The sequence below is a fragment of the Falco naumanni genome, chromosome 14, assembly GCF_017639655.2.
Source record: "Falco naumanni isolate bFalNau1 chromosome 14, bFalNau1.pat, whole genome shotgun sequence".
NCBI lineage: Eukaryota > Metazoa > Chordata > Aves > Falconiformes > Falconidae > Falco > Falco naumanni.
In genome coordinates, this window is record NC_054067.1 from 11,993,998 (window position 1) to 12,012,126 (window position 18,129).

An 18,129-nucleotide genomic window follows, 5' to 3' on the forward strand; every position below is an offset into this window, starting at 1 on the left:
GCCCGTGTCACTCTAAAGTAAGTCACAGGGCAGAAAGCAGCAGCAGCAGCAACAAAAGCTTCTCAAAGAAAGTTCAGGCTCATACTGCCTTTACTCCACCTGCATCACTTCGTTTATGCAAGTGATGCCTGATATCATCTTCACCCCCTTCACTACATCCCAGGATACAGTAAGGCATAGTGCAGGTTGGCTTTACAGGAAGAGACCATGTGTGCAAGAGGTTAGAGTCTAATACACAGCCTCCTCCCATTGGCCTCAGGGGTGTTTTGATCAAACACTGAGAAGTTAGTTACATACCATCATTTCCACCTCTACTGCCCACCTCTTCTTTACTGCGCTTGGAGGTGGATCAGGAGCCAGCCCTAAGGTCACCATCCTGGCGGGCTGCGCCTCCATACAGGCACAGGCACAGGTTTGCCCTCCAGCCCCTGTGGGAAAAGTCTGGGGAAATGCGTTATAGCATCAGCCTGGAGGACAGTGCTTCTTTATTACACTTGTCACCTTTCAGCTGTTCTTTACTTCTGAATGTACAGAACCATTTTTATTTGGTTTACATCAAGACATTAGAAATCAAACATTTTTTTTTTTTCAAAAAAAAAGAGAACAAAACCAAACAAAAAACAAATGAAAATAAAACCCAAGCCCCAACACTATGTACATCTTCTCCTCCCCAGTTTCCACTCCCCTCCCACCCTCCCACCCTCCCACCCTCTGCATTAGGTCCTGCTTCCAACATGTAGGTTTCACGTCTTCAACCCAACCCATGTCCCTGACCCAATTTCCATGTCTACTGTAGAGACATCCCACCCTGCTTGGTAAGCCCAGTCTCATCTCAAGGAAGCATTTGGTAACCCGCATGGTGTTCCTTGCCCGGCTGGCTCCGACCTCTGACACCAGGGCAGAGCTCAGCCACTGCCCCAGCTCTGCACGGCAGTAGCTCCCCTGCACATCCCAGCCCAGCTCCTGCAACATTGTCCGGATGCAAGTGATTGTCCCTGCCTAAAGGGACTGAGCTCATACTGGCGGCAGCGCGCCGTGGTTCTCCCTCTATTTCCCCTCTTCCTGACCTCACCATCTCCCAGAGACCACGGTCTCTGCCCGCTGGGGACTGCTGCCATGGCTGGGTTTCCTTGAGTGCTGCCTGCAGCTGCACCCCGCCTGTCTGCTCAGTGGAGATCTCTGGTGTTCAGTGCTCCAGTCCCTTCAAACCTATTGTATTGCACATTGTCCTGGTTTATATTTTCACTACCTCTCTACTATTTGCTCTGTATCTGTAGTTACAGCTCTCTCTCACTAACAACCTCTTCCTCATCCCATCCTCTCCATTAGGATTTCTGTAACCACCTTCCCTAAAGCCACTGTCCTTTGATCTGCAGCTCCAGAGGTTTCTCTTCTGCCTGATAACAGCTCAGAGACTTAAAACCCCTTCCTCTCCCTGAAAAAAAGAAAACAAAACCAACTCCCTCCCCCACCCCTTATCTCCTCCTGCCAGAGCCTCTGGAGCAGATCTGGTCAAACAGACTGGCCGGATCAGTTCCCCACATGGCTCTGTTTCTGGGAAGTGGATGTGCTGTCCATTGGACAGAGGAAGTGCCAAGACTTGGCAGGTTCCCTACTTATTTGCAAGACATAAGCTGCTGGCATGGTGTCAGATGTGCATGCAAGAAAGCTGGATGCCAGTTAAGACCTACAGTCCTGTTTGTTTCATGCACTGTGAACTTATCCTATATACACTACGGGCTGGTTTATGCTTGCAGGCATGAATATAAAGGTATGCATTTTCCTTTGACTTTAGTAACCAAAGCTTTACCTTCACCCATGGAATAGCAGGGATTTGCTAGCAGGGCTCTAATTTTCCTCATTTGCTCTTTTTCTCATTCTCTATTCACTTCTTAATACTCAAGGTGAAGGGGGGATAAGCGGGGGGACAGGTAGGATTACAGTCCCAAGGTCCTAGTTCCTAAAGGTCCCTGAGTGACAGCACTATACAGTGTCAGAAAATGAAGCAATAGAGTTGCATTGGCCACGTATATCCTGAGAGAGATTTAATTTCTAATTCTCCTCTTCCTTCTCCTCCTCCACGTGCCTGCCTTAGGCTGTTACGCATGGGAAAGGTGCAAAATGTTCTCCCCCAGCCCAGTTACCTCAAGCAGCCTGGAGCATCCCTCATGCTCGTGTTATAGTCTCCACTAAAAACCATGGCCCAGCAAGCAGCAATCCTGCCCCAAGCTACAAACCAACCAAGCCCCACTCAGAATTGCCTCCTGCACCACTGCAGTGAAAGTCAGAAGCAGCTCTACTTTGGAACAGCACTCACACCCTTTCCTCCCCTTTCCCCAAGGCTCTCCCTTCACAAAGAAAAGGTGGGACAGCAGCAGGCACACAAGCTGCAGTGTGGAAATCCCCTCCACCATTCCAGTAACACCAGCTTTGCACCCACTGCATGAGAGGTTCATGCCTTGCCTTTCCTCATGGCTTGTGATGGCTTGAAACCTCTGAGCCTTGAGCATTATCAAAATACCTTTTTTTCCTCCACTATCGCCTTTCTGGATCACTGGACCTCAAAATGAGAAATGGGTTTGTTGCCTTTCTTGGGGGTGGATGCAGACAGCTACGGAGGGGGAAAATGGAGATGCCACCTTGGTTCTGAAGGAGGGCATTTCTGAAGGAGGGCATTTCCGAAGGCCATGGGCATTGTTCCCCCATCCCTGTATGGGAACATATTTTCTATTACTCATCTGAATCACAGGACACTCAGTTGTTCTCCAGTGTTCTGCCCCATCACCAGAAATTATAAGGCAGTTCCTGAACTGTGGAAAGTCCTGACTGCACACTCTTTGGCAAAGATTATTGTGTGGGACCTAATAGTCCAGATGTCTGGATATACTAAGACTGAGTCTATGAAGTAAAACTGACCTGGTAATATGAGGTCAGAAACATTCAAAGAGAGAAACTAGGATGACTCCTGATAAGAAAGAGAACCCAGCCAACAAAGAACCAAGGCAATAACAAAGGAGTCTGGCTCCTAGTCCCAGCAGGTGAAGAAATCAGCTGAGCAGTGCTTTTTGCCTGGAAAGCTTTTGGATTGTCACTATGAAATTCTAGGCTCAGTTTCTGATTGAAGCCTCAAATATTAAACACAGCCTCCATGTACCTGATCCCCAGCTGCTGGAGGCCCTGGGCTGTCTCTGCAGGGTGCTGGGTGGCGTTGGCCAGGACCTCACTCCGTGTGGGGCTCAGTGCCTGAGCAGCAAAAAGCATAGGTGGGTTTTGCATCATCTGTGTGCTGCCGCTCCTGCTGGTCTTTGGGACCAACTGAGAGAGTTCTCAGGTGCCTAACTCCTACCACACACTTGTCAGGCTTTTACTACAACTATCGAATTCCTGGAGTTCCTGAGTCACCTCCCTCAGTTGCATGATTTCTTACCACGTGGCCATTTTTCTCCCTTCAGTCTTCATAGGCTTCTTAAAACTGCCTCTTTTTTTCCCTTCTATCGTTCTGACCACCCTTTACATCGCAATCACATATATAAAGGGTAAGATATTTTATTTAATCATCAATCAGCTGGTTAGACTCCCCTTAAAAACTGAACCTGCTGATAGGCAGCCTCCCTCTGGAAACTGCAGTCATCTGACATGCATACATCCACCAACATTATACTGTTGATGTCATAAAACATGACTTTTATGACTTCTATTAAACTATTTAAAAGCCATTTCCAAATAGAATCCCACTAGAAAGCGTAACTTTCTCCACTGGCCAAGCTTTAACTTCCCGCATACTGGGTAGACAGAACTACCTGTTCCAGCCCTAGCCCTGTCATCCAGCACTGTTCACTCCTCAGATTCCAATTCCTATACAGATCCATATAGACCATAAGCTGCAATAATATTAGGAAACCCCACGTTTAACAGCATCACTCTTGAACGTGGAAACCAGCAAGAGACCATTCTCCAGGGCAGCTGGGAATCTAAGTCTGATTTAACAATTGTGCTAAAACCTTGGTGAGTCCAGGGAGACCTGGACCAAATGTGTGCATGCATGAACATGACTGAGAGAGGGAGACAGAGATTGTGGGCAGTTGAGAAGGATAGATGCTCTGCTTTTATGCTTAAGACTCTGTTAGTAGAAAATGCATAAGACACATTACTGATATAAAAATAACAATGCTTATTACTCTGATGAGCACTGATCCTGTTTCATCCAAGTCGAGGCAAAACTTTCCATGGTTTCAGTGTTACAAGGTCAGGCGTACAGTGATTCACATTTTCATAGCACTGCACAGACACAAATTAGTGAATGTAAAGATGTGCATTAGATGCATCTTTTGCCTGAAAAACAGGAGTTTCCCTGGCCTGAGGATCACTCTGCTCTACCCAGCAGTGAGAATCAAGGAAAATGGAAAAGTACACTAGCAGGAAAATAAAGAGATGGGTGGATTCAAGGCAGTGTGTGTGTGTGTCATGCGTCAGTAAGTAAAAACTTCCATCAGGTAAGAACAAGGTTCTCATCATTATTCCAGGAATGGCAGAATGACCCTAGGGTTAAAGTTTTGCACTTGTGAATTTATTATTTTCATGGCTTTTATTAACCTTATCAGGGAGATTATCAATCATCAGTGATTGCCAAAGTGGCCAATAATTCAGTGATTTTCCTGAAAGTCACTGGCTCCTTTGGAAAAAGTTGACCTTGATGTCCAAGGCCAAGTTACCCTTTTGTACCTTTTTAACAAGTGCCTGTGGATGGAAGCTGCTTCCACAAGCACTGGCAAGCTCAGCACTTTCATTGCAACCTTCACCCTGCCCGGTCTTTGAAGACCATCGTCTTCCAGCGGGATGACGATCCATGGAATTCTACTGCATCCTTAGTTACATCTTCTGCAAGAAGGGACACAGGGTGCTCTTCTCTACACTCTGCATGTAATAACAGACACAAAGCAAGGCCTGACAGAAGCAGTACAGATCAGAGGGTGTCAGCCCACCACTTGCTTCTGAACTTCTTAGGAAAGTGGTTAGTTATAATTTCTGGATCTTTTTTGTCCTGAAGCACAACAAAGTTAAATGACATCCACCTTTTCCGGCACCTTGCCATAGGCTATGGTCTCTCAGTGGGCTGGAGAGTGAAGTCCCTTGTCTGGCACAAGGAACAGGTAGAGGGGGGGAAGGGTTCAGCTTTCAGAGTCCTGCAAATGCTTTTCTCCCCAAACTCAGTAAGAAAGATGCAGGGTGGGGATGATTACGAACAACCCATCCTTTCAGGACTGAATCAGCTGTCTACTAGAGATCAGATGCCAGCAGCACCACCCCATTGCTGATCCCCAGAGCCCTCTATTTCCTCTGCAAGTAGATATTTGCACAATCTGCCTCTCCAGCTCCACCTTTCTAACACAAGCTAGGACCCCGACCTCCAGCCTCGCACAGTTGCAATGAGCAAACAAAACCCTGCTATTCCCCCTCAAAACACTGCCGGTTAAATGTCATCTGTGTTCTCCTTCTACAAAAGACATTAGAAAACCCCCCTCCCCAGCTCCCCTCCCCACAAAACATGCTTGCACACACACACCTGTACCTACATACATGTGCTCACACGCACACAGATGCGCCGTGCGCGCACACACACACACATTCATACAGGAAAAACAGCTTGCAAACTCCTGAAGGTGGAAAAAGGCAACTTGCAAATGTGCCTTTGATTTTGATAAGCTCCCTCCTCCCCCCCTCCCATAACCCCACATTGCCCCTTCCCTCCCAAATAATTGCCTTGTCCTCCCCCCTTCCCAGCTCTTCCAAAATAAATATTCGTTTTATTTGTTGGTTTAAAAGATTCTTTTAGGCTTGTAAGCAAGAGAGAGGGAGAGAGAAAAAGAAGAGAAATCTTGTAGCATGAGAATGAACCCCCACCACCTCATGAATCCATGAAAGAATCAACATGAAGGGGTTAAGGGCAGTGACAGAAGAAAGATTAAAAAAATGTAATAATACTGAGAGGAGAAAGATGAAATTCAGTAGTGAAATGGAAGTGAAGATAGCGCATTAGTGAGCACAGCCAAAGATAACCTATCGCCCCCACCAGTTTTTGACTCAATTTCTTTAAATCTCCTTCCCCCGCTTTTTTTGATTTTTTTTTTCTTTTTTGGGTTTTTTTAGTAGTTTTTTTCTTTTTTTCTGTAATTTTTTTCTTTCTTTTTTTGGTTTTTGGTGTTTTTTGTTTTTGTTTTTTTTACAATGGTTTAAGTCCTTCAGCAGGAAACCAAAATCAAGACAAACACATCCCTCCCTGAAACCAAACCCCTTCCCATACACCCTTCTCTCCCTTACCCACCCCCCCACTCCGTGGTTCTACATGTGCTGAAAAGAGAAGAGTAAGCTTAGAATAAATCTAATGAACCAAAGGAATAAATGATAATGATAGTAAAGAGTAAAACCCAAACCCAAAAGACCACAACACTCCTGTGTTGTCATTGTCTGAGTGTCTGTCCCTATCTCTCTTGGAGGCCGCAGGCATCAATTTACATAGTACAACCAGTAAACAAGGTTGAAGAATCCAAAGGTGATTGGAAAAATGATTCGTGACCACTTGTCAATGGTGCTGACGTCTGTCAGGTCTGGGATTTTGAGCTTCAGCTTAGATGACCGCCGGCGGAGACGGCAGTTGGCACGGTTGCGAGCCGCAGCATGGTGGGTCAGTGGGACATGGCGGTCCAGGGTCGGGTGGTGACCAAATCCATCCCGAGAGGCCAGCTGCTTGCGGAACTGGATTCCTGAGCCTTCAAAGGACATGACAGAGTTTCGAGAGTCGCCAACGCTGCTCATCATGTCTGTGGCCAGCAGCTCGTTGTTCATCTCCAGAGTGCTGAGGAGGATGTTACCATAAGGGTCAACCTAGAACAGGGAAGACAGAGAGAAAGGTAGCAGGGATGTCCTGTGCACAATGCACACAGGGCCACACCATCAGGGATGATTTTGAACTGTTTTCTGGGTAACAATACCACTGATTAGGTCATTTGTGCGCTCTGAACCTGAACTTCTGCAGTTGAAAATGTTGTCCACTGATGTTGGAGTTGAAGGACAAGCCGCATGTGCTTGCAGCAAATTTTGAGCGGAGTAGTGTGGTTCTGTCAACACAGCAGGACCAAAAGCCACAGGGGTACTTTTGGGTACGCCTGCCCTGTGAAAGAGGATGGTCCTGATGAGACTGGCTTGAGGATGATGACAAAATGATCAAGGAGAAAAAATTCCCAGTAATCACCAGACAGGGGAACTGGAGTTCATCTCTTGTGATGAGGAGAAAGGCTGCTCCACAGCTCACCCAGGACTGAATGAACGGTGGAGAGTCTGAATTCTCCTGCCACAATGAAAGAAGGGGACAAACCTGCTCTCTCACCCTCTTCTCCTCATAACGGTGGCGCTCATTGTTGGCCTTGCTGATCCGTTCACTCTGTTTCTTTTGCTGCCGGGGGCCTCGCCCGAAGAATATGTAGTTGACAAAAGCATACTCCAGGAGCGCCAGGAACACGAAGACGAAGCAGCCCATGAGATAAACATCAATAGCCTTGACGTAAGGGATCTTGGGGAGAGTCTCCCGCAGATGGGTGTTGATGGTAGTCATCGTAAGTACCGTGGTGACCCCTGTAAGGAGAGGGTAGGTGCTCTGTTACCACGGCGGGATGGTTTCCTGAAATGCCACTCTCAGCTTCCCCATCCCTCCTCCCAGTTGGACAACCTCAGGAGGGGTGACAGCAGTGCAACTGGGAAGAAAACTACCATTGTTCTAAGCCCAGCTGCCCAGTACAAATTGCTGCAGGAAATAAACCAGCCACCAACAGTGGGAGAAGTTGTCAAAGCTGAGTATCATTAGGATGATGGGGATCAACATACTCCAGACCTTGGTTCTTTAAAGTCCTCCCTGCTCCTCCTTCTTTCCCTCAGTGGGGTAGGAAACATTCAGTTTTGCTCTCAGTCTCTCAACCTCTTCTCCTCCCTTTTTTCCACTTCAGGAACACCCTGCACACTACTGAATGCCTCAGTATCTTTGACATGAATTTATAATCTGCTGTGTTTTTCCAATGCCATGAATAGGAGAAAGAGTGAAGAGATTATCTTTTCATAGTGGTCTCTTTTTTTTTTTGCCTGCCTCATAGGCTTCTGTCTACATCCCCATCAATTCCCGCCTTCCTCTCATCAGCTTTACCACTCACTACTTCAATTATCACCTGTACACACTCCTCCCGTGGTTCTCATGCTCTCCTTTTTAGGCCTACTCATATTTCCTGCATCTTAAGCAAACATTTCTTGGTCTTATTGAACACTTTTTTCCCCCATCTACTCAATCTCCAAGAGCCTGGTGCACCATGATTACTCTCACAGCTTCAGTCCTCTTTCTTCTCAGCCTCTTCCCTTCTCTAGACTGTCAAGAGTGGCCTCAGATCTGTCTCTGGCAGCCTTCATGCTTCTTTTGGGGGCAGTAACATTCCCTCTTCAACCTAGGCTTCTTTTCCCACTTCCCTAGCTCAGCTGTCCTGCTTTTCTTACTACCTTGCTGATCTTTTCTAGTGTCCTTTCCCCTCCTCTCTCTCTGCTGGCAGCTCTCTTAGTCTCCATGACCTTAATTTGCTCTTCTGGTTTCATCCCTGCCTCTACAGTGATGGCTCTCAAACCTCTCTGTGCATCCTGGTCCCCTGCTCATCCTGTTTGCCCTCCACCCTCATTGTGTCTGTAGTGTCATTCCTGATAAAGGATTTAAAGAACTAATTGTCTTCAGGTCACAGAAGAGTAAACAGAAAGGAGATATATTTATATACATGCAATATATTATATTGTCTATATTTAGACGGTAGTCTAAATATCCAGAAATCTGGGGCAAATAAAGGGAGACTAGAATGTTCTCCACATCTCCATTAAGAACTAGACAAATCACAATGGAGACATAGGAGAGAGGCAAAGAGGTTTTTAACTGTGCGAGCAGGTAAATCTGGAGTACCTAGAGTACCCAGAGGAGGCTGTGGAATCTCCTTCTCTGGAGCTTTTTAAGGACAAGTTATATAGAGAACTGTCAGGAAGAGTTTAGAGAGAGCCGTTCCAGTTCTGATCTACAATGTTTTTCTTCTGTCTTCTCCTTTGAATCCAGATGTCAGCAGAAATTCAACAGCTGTGTGTCTCATGTCCAGCCCTCTTCTTGTACTTTCACTGTGCCAGCAATGTCTACCATGGTCTCTTTTCCTTCTCTCACTTATTATAACCTTGTCAATGCAACTTACCTTTTTAATTTACCACATTCTTCTTGTTCCCTCCCTGTCTCCCTGCTCCAGCCTCTCCACACAAGCACAGCCAGATCATCTATATTATATCTTTGTACACACCATCCCTCCTCTGAGTCTTCTCAAACTTTGTCTTCTCCTAGAGCTAGTTTAAGCCCCCAACCTTTTCTGTAAGACCCAGCCTCCACCTGCGCTCCATTGCCTCTCTGGGCCTTTTCCCCCTGGCAGATGAAATCCTTCTCTTTCCTTGGCTCTCCTGTTTCCTCTGAAGTTTCTATCATGTTGCTCATCCCCATTCTCAAATGCCAGCCATGACCCCTTTCTCCTGCTCCTTCTTCAAAACCCTCATCTGCAATCCACCCCCACTTCCCTTCTGTTGCTTAAAAGACCTCATTTTTTTCCTCTTGTAGGAGAACATTCCTATTTAGGGGAGCATGTTCTTAAGAAGAACTTTGACTTCAACTACTGTCCCATATTTGCCTTGGTCATGAAGGTCTTCAGCTACAAAAAGTGTCTGTATGGGGCTTAAAATATGAGAATGTGTAAAGCCAATTCCTTTACTTTTTTCATCTTTTAACCATTCACTCATCATTCTTACTACTCTTTGGCCAGCCACCCTCAGCATTTATTATCCAACTAATAGGTCTTGGTACATGTGTTGACCAAGAGATGCCCAGATTTATCCTCTGCAGAAAAGACATACAAACCAGAGCAAAGGACCTGGCAGGCTCATGGCGTCTCTGAGAAGCTGTGACCATTTATGCCTTTGTTGTAGAGTTTAAACACGCACCCACAGAAATTTATGGCAGAACTTTAACTGATTCAAATAATACAGAGTCAAGCTTGGGAAATACTGATACTTCTGAACAAAAAAATAAAAAGAAAGTAGTTCTTCTGGCTGAAAATTTGAAGTTTGTTCTCAGAAAAAATGTCCTTCATTTGGGATGACAAATTTGACAGACCTACGTGGCTTGCTTAACTGCTACAGCATAAAGAAAAAGGTATTTTCTTTCTTACAGCTGGTCCTAGCTTATCTCTCTCAAAAAAATGCCTTCTTCAACATATGATGAAAAGGTACCTACCTAGTGCCACTCGTGCAGCAGAAGCATCATAATTGATCCAGAAGGAGACCCAGGACAAGATGGTGATGAGAATAGATGGCATGTAAGTCTGCAGGATGAAGTAACCAATGTTCCTCTTAATCCGGAAACTCAAAGATAAGCGCAGGTACGAACCTGTCAATGAGATATGAAAGGGAGATGCTGTTTAAGAGGAGGCTAAGGGTGTATTTATGGTAAGAGCTTAGGTTAGGAATTGAAATTTTATTTTGGAAAATGTTCTCAAGAGGCAACTCAAGAGGCAAGGATAATGAGAAATCTATCTTTTTTTTTTTTTTCCTTCATTTGGTTTTTGCAGATTCATCAGGTTTTTGGAAGGGGGCTCTTCAGAGTCTGCTCAGTTGGGTCAGAATATTAAGAAGAAAGGAAACTCTACATAAGTTACATTATTATATCCAGCATCATGGGGGAATGTCTGTTCAGTACTGAAATTGCTATTATGGTAAGTGCTGATTTGATGCAGGCTTACACAGGAGACTTTAACCCTATATCTGGATGCAGTGAGATGATTTTCCAATGTTTCATGTACTAGCTTTTCCTCCAAACAGCAATGAAGGTCTGAATCGTATTTTTCCCATGCTGTTCTAAAAATAGATTATGGTCAGACTGGGCAAATTCATATGCAAATAGAATACTCTTAGTTAATCTGTAGGGTTGGGGTTTTTTTCCCAAGTTGTTGCAACTTCCTCCTAATCTTTTAGCAAACCTATTGGGGATAGTGATAGACAATAAGTACTTTTTACAGTCCTTCCATGGGAGCAGGGTCATTTTGACAGGGACAAAGCCTCTCACATTGCTGTGAAATAAAGTCCAAGTCATTCCTCCTTCCCACCTCCGTCCCTTAGGCAACACAGCAGCCTGAAACATGGGTGTAATCATGGGGTGGCAGCTAAAGTAGCAAAAGAACAATAGTCTTTAATGATCAAGGAGGTAGACTGGGGAAAAGGAGGTTATGTTCTCTCACCATTATGTGCCATTAGCTTGAACGTGTATTTCACCAGTTTTGTTTTTTGGGTTTTTTTTGGTTTGGTTTTTTTTTTTTTTTTTTTTTTTTTTTTTTTAAGATCTTACCTATTTAGACTGCAAACTTCTTTTGGAGGAATGTTGCCTCTTGTTGTGGGTCTCTGGATTACCATCGCAATGGGACCCTGCTCCCAGCATGCCCCCGAGGCACTATTAGAACAACATCACCATCTGCCACCACAGCTGAAAGACTCAGGCTGTGATTTCGTGGCGTTTCAAAAATTGTCCTATTTAACAGGTGTGTGGCATGCTGCTTTGGCAGTGAACTCCATGCCAGATCGAAGTGAAGACAGCAATCAAAATCCAAGCCCCTCCAACTTTCCAGCTAGCAGTATCTGAATTGTCCAAGGTATGCTCTCCAGACCTTTTTAGTGCTGTGGACAGATGGGTTTGCATCATTTCATAGACCACTTGCATTTCAACCGATATATTCTTCTGTTTATTATTGCACCTACATTAGCTTCAAAACCCAGTTGCAAACAACATCAAAATAAGTTAAGGGCTGAAAACCTCCTAAAGAGCTTCTACTTTGAGCTCAGTTGGTGTTTTGACAAAGAAATGAAAACAAGTTGAAGCCTAGATTCTAAGTTAGTGCCTCCAGCATCTCAATCAAAGGAAGAACCACACTGACACTGGTCAGCAGAGGGTTTGCACATTCCATGGCCTCCCTTCAGCAGACACTCACCGGTGGTGAAGACCACTTCCCTGCTGACCAGCCTCTGCTCGATAATGGTGAACTGGGGCAGTTCTAGCACCTCCATCCCCGTGACGGCAGAATCGTTTCCTTGCCAGAAGAAGACAATGTCATCAACTGTGTAACCATCTGCAGAGATGAAGAAGCACAGAGAGAGAATTAAGCTGACAAGCTGGAGCAGACGACACCCCCATTTTCACTAATGTGATTTGGAAGAGGATCCAGAGGAAAGCCCACACCATCAGACAGCAAGCATAGCCCTTCTCTGCAGACATACTTTTCTTCTTCAGCTGAGCTTGACAGTACAGACCCCAGGAGAAGAGGAAAAAATTGGTCAGAACTCCCACTTCTGGCTAGAATTCAGGAGGAAAAGGTGAGAAGTGGCCCATCAAGCCTTGACTTCACCACATAATCTCCATGGCTGACATGACAGGGACTTGACCATCAGAAGCCTCTGTCAAATGAACCAAACACAGCATCTTGCTTTGTAAAAACTGCCTCCTTGTACCAGAAGGGGGAGACCACACAATACATCCTGGTGGGGACTAGGTAAACAGAGCACCGAAGTATTTAAAAATTCCCAGAGAGAAAAAGACCTACAACAGCAGCTGAAAAGAAATTTAACCATCAGAGCACCTCCCTCTTCTGAGTACTCTTGGTCAAAATTTGGAGTCAGGAAGCAGACGGAGTCTCTGAGATCGGGGGCTGCTTTTACCAAGTGCTGGCTGAAAAGAGCGGTAGTGGGAGAAGAAAGAAAGGGGAGTCAGGCTGCTAACAAATACTCATCCCTTGTTTCAGGGTAAGGGGTTTTTTAACTCAGCCAACGATACAGCCTCCTACTTTAACCCCAAAGTATACATGCCAGAGAGGGCTGCACAGGCTGGAAGTGCTGAGGAGCCTAACGCCACAATCCCAGGAGGAAGAGTCCCCAGATGCTCTGGACTTATGGGGAATGAAGCCCAGAGGACAAAATCATGTGTCTCCCCTTCCATTGGTGTGATGTTCACAACCATGCCTGTTGCCTTTGTGGGCAAAGATTCACCTCCTCTTGAAAATTAATGCTGCTTCTGTCAAGCTGGGTTTTGAAACACTGTGGCTGTTGCTGCACAAGGGGTGGCCTCTTATTCCAAGCAAAGTGCAGAGCTGCATGGGAGCACCTCTTTGTGCAAGAAATCACAGAATCATAGAAGGGTTTGTTTGGAAGGAACCTTGAAGATCATCTAGTTCCAACCCCCCTGCCATGGGGAAAGACATCTGCCACTAGACCAGGTTGCTCAAGGCCACACCCAGCCTGGCCAAAGAAGCAGTAAGATACGTACAGGCTTTGGTGTGGCGTGGTGCAAGGCTTCCTTTAAAGCATGAACTTCACCTGTTCCCACAGACTCCTTTTATTCACCTTCTGCACTGCAGCACAACAGCCTGCCCTATCCACAAGCCCTCACAGCAGAAAGGCAGTTGGCTAGCAATACCCAGCAAGGCTAACATCCACCAGGGAGAGGTGCCACCAAAACCAGCCTCACTGTATTAGTGGGATCAGGGGAATGAAGAGCTATTGAATGCACCATGGAAGAGAAATTCTTCTACCTAGCCTTAGAGACCAAGGGTTAACCCAGACGTGAGCTGAACCATTGAGGATGGTGTCAACCTGCAGGTCCTGAGTGGATAAAGAGCTGAGCAACTTGATCTGATCTCATAGCTGACCCTGCTTTGAGCTGCAGGCTGGACTAGAGATACCCTGAGGTCTCTTCCCAAACAGGAATGATGATAGTGTAGTCTCCAAGCCCACATCCTGCGCTCTCAGTCATTTCTGCACTTATTCATGGGTGCTAAAAAATAATAACAATCTTCCAGATGCCATGCTAGATCTGCTTCTCATCCCCCCATGCCATGATCCTGCTCCCATGGCAGTAAGGCACCCACACCCACAAGCCCATCAAGAATCAGGGCCTTCAGGTTATCATCTCATCTGCTGCAGACATTGGGGAGTCACAGGATATTACACTGCCTCGAGTACCCCAGCTTTGTGCACAAGAACTGGTATTTGCATCTGGCTGCAGCACATCTGGCTGTAGCATCTCTCTCAAAGCACCCGAGACCAAGTGTGGAAAGCAGCAAGAAACAGCCAAGTCCCCCACTCCTCCCGGTGGACGATTCCAGCAGCTCAAACACTCTTGCAGCTAAAAAACATTGTGTGTAATTTTACACCTGAATTCATTGGGCTCAGACTTTCAGACTCCGGTGGTTGTTCTGAATTTTTCTAGGAGGATACCGAGCCCTTTCTACCCAGTGCTCCCCCTCTGCAGAGGTGCACCCAGCCTGTAAACAAGTCACCTCTCCACCTCCTTTGCAGTAAACAAACCAGATTGAGCTATTGAGGTTCCTCGCTGCAAAACATCTGCTCTAGCCCTTGAACCACTTTTTAGCTTCTTTTCTCAACCTCTTCTGATTTCTCAACTTCCTCTCTAAATTTTGGAAAGCAAATATAGACAGAGTCCCTTTCCCCATCTCATCAGCAACGTATTCAGAGGCCAATCGATTCCCTGCTCTGACTCACAGCTCCCCTGGTTTATATAACCCAGGCTCACTCCAGCCCTTTTTGTCGGAGCCCTGCTACAAAACCTCCAGCCGTGGTGCTCAGGGCTGCTGTCCCTTCGCTTCCCCTGGTCAATACCTGCACGGGTACGAGCCTGGCAGCCTGGCCCGCGCTCCCGCACACCGGCACAGACCTCCGCATTTAGCTCTGTTCAAACGTATTCTGGATGTATTCAGATTGGGAGGAATTCAAATGTGCAGCAAGCAAGCCACGCAGGCTGCTATCTTCATCATCCGCAAATTTAACAGCAGTGACTTCAAATTTACTTCCTGATCAGCAATGAAAATGTCAAATTACAGTAACTAATTTTAGGAGATTTTGCAGTTAACTAGCTCTATTCCATTTACGCTATGACCTGCTGGCATTGGGTACCAATTTTTGCTTTTTTTTTTAATTATGGCATTATGCAATATGAAATCAAACGTTTTTCAGGAAGCCATTTTTAAAAAGTGAATCTAAAGGGAAAGGTTGTTCAGTCTAAAAATAAATGCTTCGCTTTGATTTCTAGCTTTAAAAAGGAAATCAAATTTCCATTTTACTTTTAAAAAGTAAAAGAATGTTCACAAAGACAAGTCATTTCAACCTGAAATATCATAAAGTATTGATACGATGTCTTAAAATGTCAGATTAACAGCCTGTTTGCAGCCTGCCTCAGCAGGTTTTTGTGGAATCCTGACACGCGGCTGGGCAGGGGCATACGTGGTGAGAGATGCTTTAGGGATGGAGCGATGGGATCAACAGGCAGTGCCAGCACTGGCTTTCCTCCTGCAGGTAGGTGCCCCAAGCTGCTGCTTTACAAACCCAGCACCCCTGCACCACAGATTTTAGTGGTTTGCTTTGTTGTTTGTTTTTGGGTTTTTTTTTTTGTTTTTATTTTTTTTTAAATATAGTTTGTTTTTTAAACCAGCCATAACAGGACTGTTATTCCAGAGTTGTGTGGACTTGGAAGCAAACAAAATGGAGCCCTGCAGATTTCAAAAGTGGAAGTGTGTAAAAGATAAAAGCTCCGAAGAAGAAAACAATTGACTCTCTTCATCTCTGCATGGATCTTAGAAATACTGTAAGGAAACATAGCTTTAACTAACAAATTGGCTCGACATGTCCCATTAAGAACAAAATCACTACACGAGGAACTGTGTGGGTAATTCTCTGTCTTCTGTTTTCTTGGTTACACCAGAAACTATTCTCAAAATGCTCAGGAGTACCAGAACCGACACGTCATGAGTGCCTGCAGCAGGACCTGATTTACATCCCATTACGCGACGGCCACGCATCCCGAGCAAGCGGTGGATGGGAAGAAGGCTCCCAGGCGCAGGCAGGGCTGGTAAGGCGGCACGGCACCTTCTGACTGTGGATGCTGTGGGACCTCTTTTTGGAAAACAGCAATTCTGTGATAAACACCACTGATCTGCTGCTCTGGACCGCTCCTGCAGGGATACTGCAGTGCATTTTTATGAGGGCGAGCCAGACCTCCTCCGCTAGCATGGTCAGAAGAGGCTTTCCACAGGAGTCAAGGGACGATCCAGATGGGAAGGGACTGTGGGAGGGTTTGAGTCCTACCTCCTGCACAGAGCGGGGCAGCCACGAGTCAGGGCAGGCTCCCAGGGCTTTCCTAGGGCTAAGGGAGGCTTCCACCACCCTTCCGAGGGTGAAAGTGATTTTAATGCCCAGCCTGCTGCTAGAGCTCCATTTTCCTGGGCATACTACCCACGAGTTCCCCTCAGGGTAAAGTTTGGATGAGGAAGCCAGGTCCTGCCCCAGGGGACATCCTTCAGGAGGGGATGGCCTGTAACACCCCTGGGAGGCATCCCATGAGTGGGAAGTGGCTGGGGCAGGTGGCATCAGGTGGCACTGCATGGTGGAGGGTAGGCACGAGGCATACGCACAGCTCTCGATCTCCAGCGTGCAGTTCTGCTGGTCCAGGGGGTACCTCCGCAGGTCCATCATGCAAGCAGCAGTAGTGGTGATCCTGAAAGGTGAAGGGAGAAAAAACGTCAGTTGTGCATTTTTTCTTACCTAAAAAAAAAAAAAAAAAAAAAAGGAGAAATGAAAGGCAGACGTGAAAGTCAGGCAGCATTTGGGGCCGCTGTTTCCCTGGAAACCAGGGAGATCCGTGGTGGGAGGTGTGCAAAGTGGGGGCCTGGATGCAGCTCACCCTCAACTGCATGGCATAAACCCTTCGTGACTCATGTCAGCAAGGCAGTATCTCTATTAACGGGGTGGGGAGGGATTTGTGTTCCTCCTCTGTCTCTCCTGTGAGAGACAAAGAAACCGGCAGTAGGCAGAGCTATGGGCATGGGGGGGGCGGAGAGGAGAGGCATGTTAGTTTGTAAGAGGGAGACAGCTGACACGTGTCTGTAAAACAGAAGATGTATTGATTACAATGCCCAGCAATGACCTAGGGAGAATAGCTGACTACTTTATCACTTCCTATTCTTCCCGAGCTGCCTCAGTGACCTTGAACTTGCCCCCCCCCCCCCCCCCCCCCCCCCCCCCCCGCCCACACCCCCTCCATCACACCCACGTTAACACGGCGCCCTTCCACTCCTGTAGACTCACAGCTCTGGTAAAGAGCAATTCCTGCACAACCCATTGCACGATCAAGATCCACGGAAGACACGTTGTGGGGCGCGCATCCCCACGAGAAATAAATACGGGGAGAGAACGAAGGTCTGTGCTGCTTTGGGGTGTCAGCGCGTGGCGTGGGGGCACAGCAGCACAGTGCTGGCGGTGGGGCTCACGTGAGGGTGCGAGCAGGGTTTGTGTGTGCTACGTGTCGCACATGGAGGAGCATCGCTCTCTGCGATGGGATTAGATGAGAGAAGAGGGCATGAAGCAGGGACAGAGCAAATCAACAGCTAACTCACCAGCCTGGCAATGCTGCCCGGGAGTTAACAGGCTGCCCCTGCATCTCAAATATATCGCTCCCCTCACCCTTCAACACAGTTTTCGTCCTGTGCAATGCATGTGTGCAGAGTGCTGACGGGGGGGGGGGGGTAGAGATTGGTGCTTTTTCCCCCCCTCCCTCTCCTTTTTTTCAATTAACCATCTGGAAGACATTAATCAAGCTACACATTTTTTACTATGTGGGCATAACCAGTGAACTGTTAACGAGAAAGCTTTATCTTCTGAGCCCTGTGGCTTGGGAGAGAGAAAAGGGAGGGGGAAAAAAAAAAAAGCAAGAAAGCAGAGAGGATGAGATGGCAAACCAGCAAAAAAGAAGGGGAAAAAAAGAAAAAACTTACAGAAAAAGAGACCAGAAAAGGGAAAAGGATGGATGAAGCTGGACAGAAAATTGGAAAGGAGGGGTAGAAGGGGGGTGGGGGGGTGGGTGGGGAAGGCAAGCATCCACAGGAGAGGTCTGCCCCCATGGGGGTATCAGGGTGGGGGCTGTAGCATGGCAGGCGAGCAGCCCTGCAGAGCTACTGGCTCTTTAAGAAATCT

General features: G+C 46.6%; 1 protein-coding gene across 2 annotated transcripts in view; it reads right to left on the reverse strand.

Annotated features, from left to right (window-relative positions):
* Positions 1-5,782: 5,782 nt before the first annotated feature.
* GABRQ (gamma-aminobutyric acid type A receptor subunit theta) overlaps positions 5,783-18,129 on the reverse strand; it is a 74,959-nt gene continuing 62,612 nt past the window's right edge. The window contains exons 5-9 of one of the 2 annotated variants that reach the window (XM_040614824.1): positions 16,572-16,654; positions 12,084-12,221; positions 10,340-10,492; positions 7,385-7,629; positions 5,783-6,882 (exon numbers count right to left, since the gene is read on the reverse strand). In XM_040614824.1, coding sequence (XP_040470758.1) covers positions 6,505-6,882; positions 7,385-7,629; positions 10,340-10,492; positions 12,084-12,221; positions 16,572-16,654 — 997 coding nt within the window. In that variant the 3' untranslated portion in view covers positions 5,783-6,504. Of the gene's footprint in view, positions 6,883-7,372; positions 7,630-10,339; positions 10,493-12,083; positions 12,222-16,571; positions 16,655-18,129 lie in introns of both variants that reach the window. The other variant, XM_040614823.1, reaches the window with a different exon arrangement.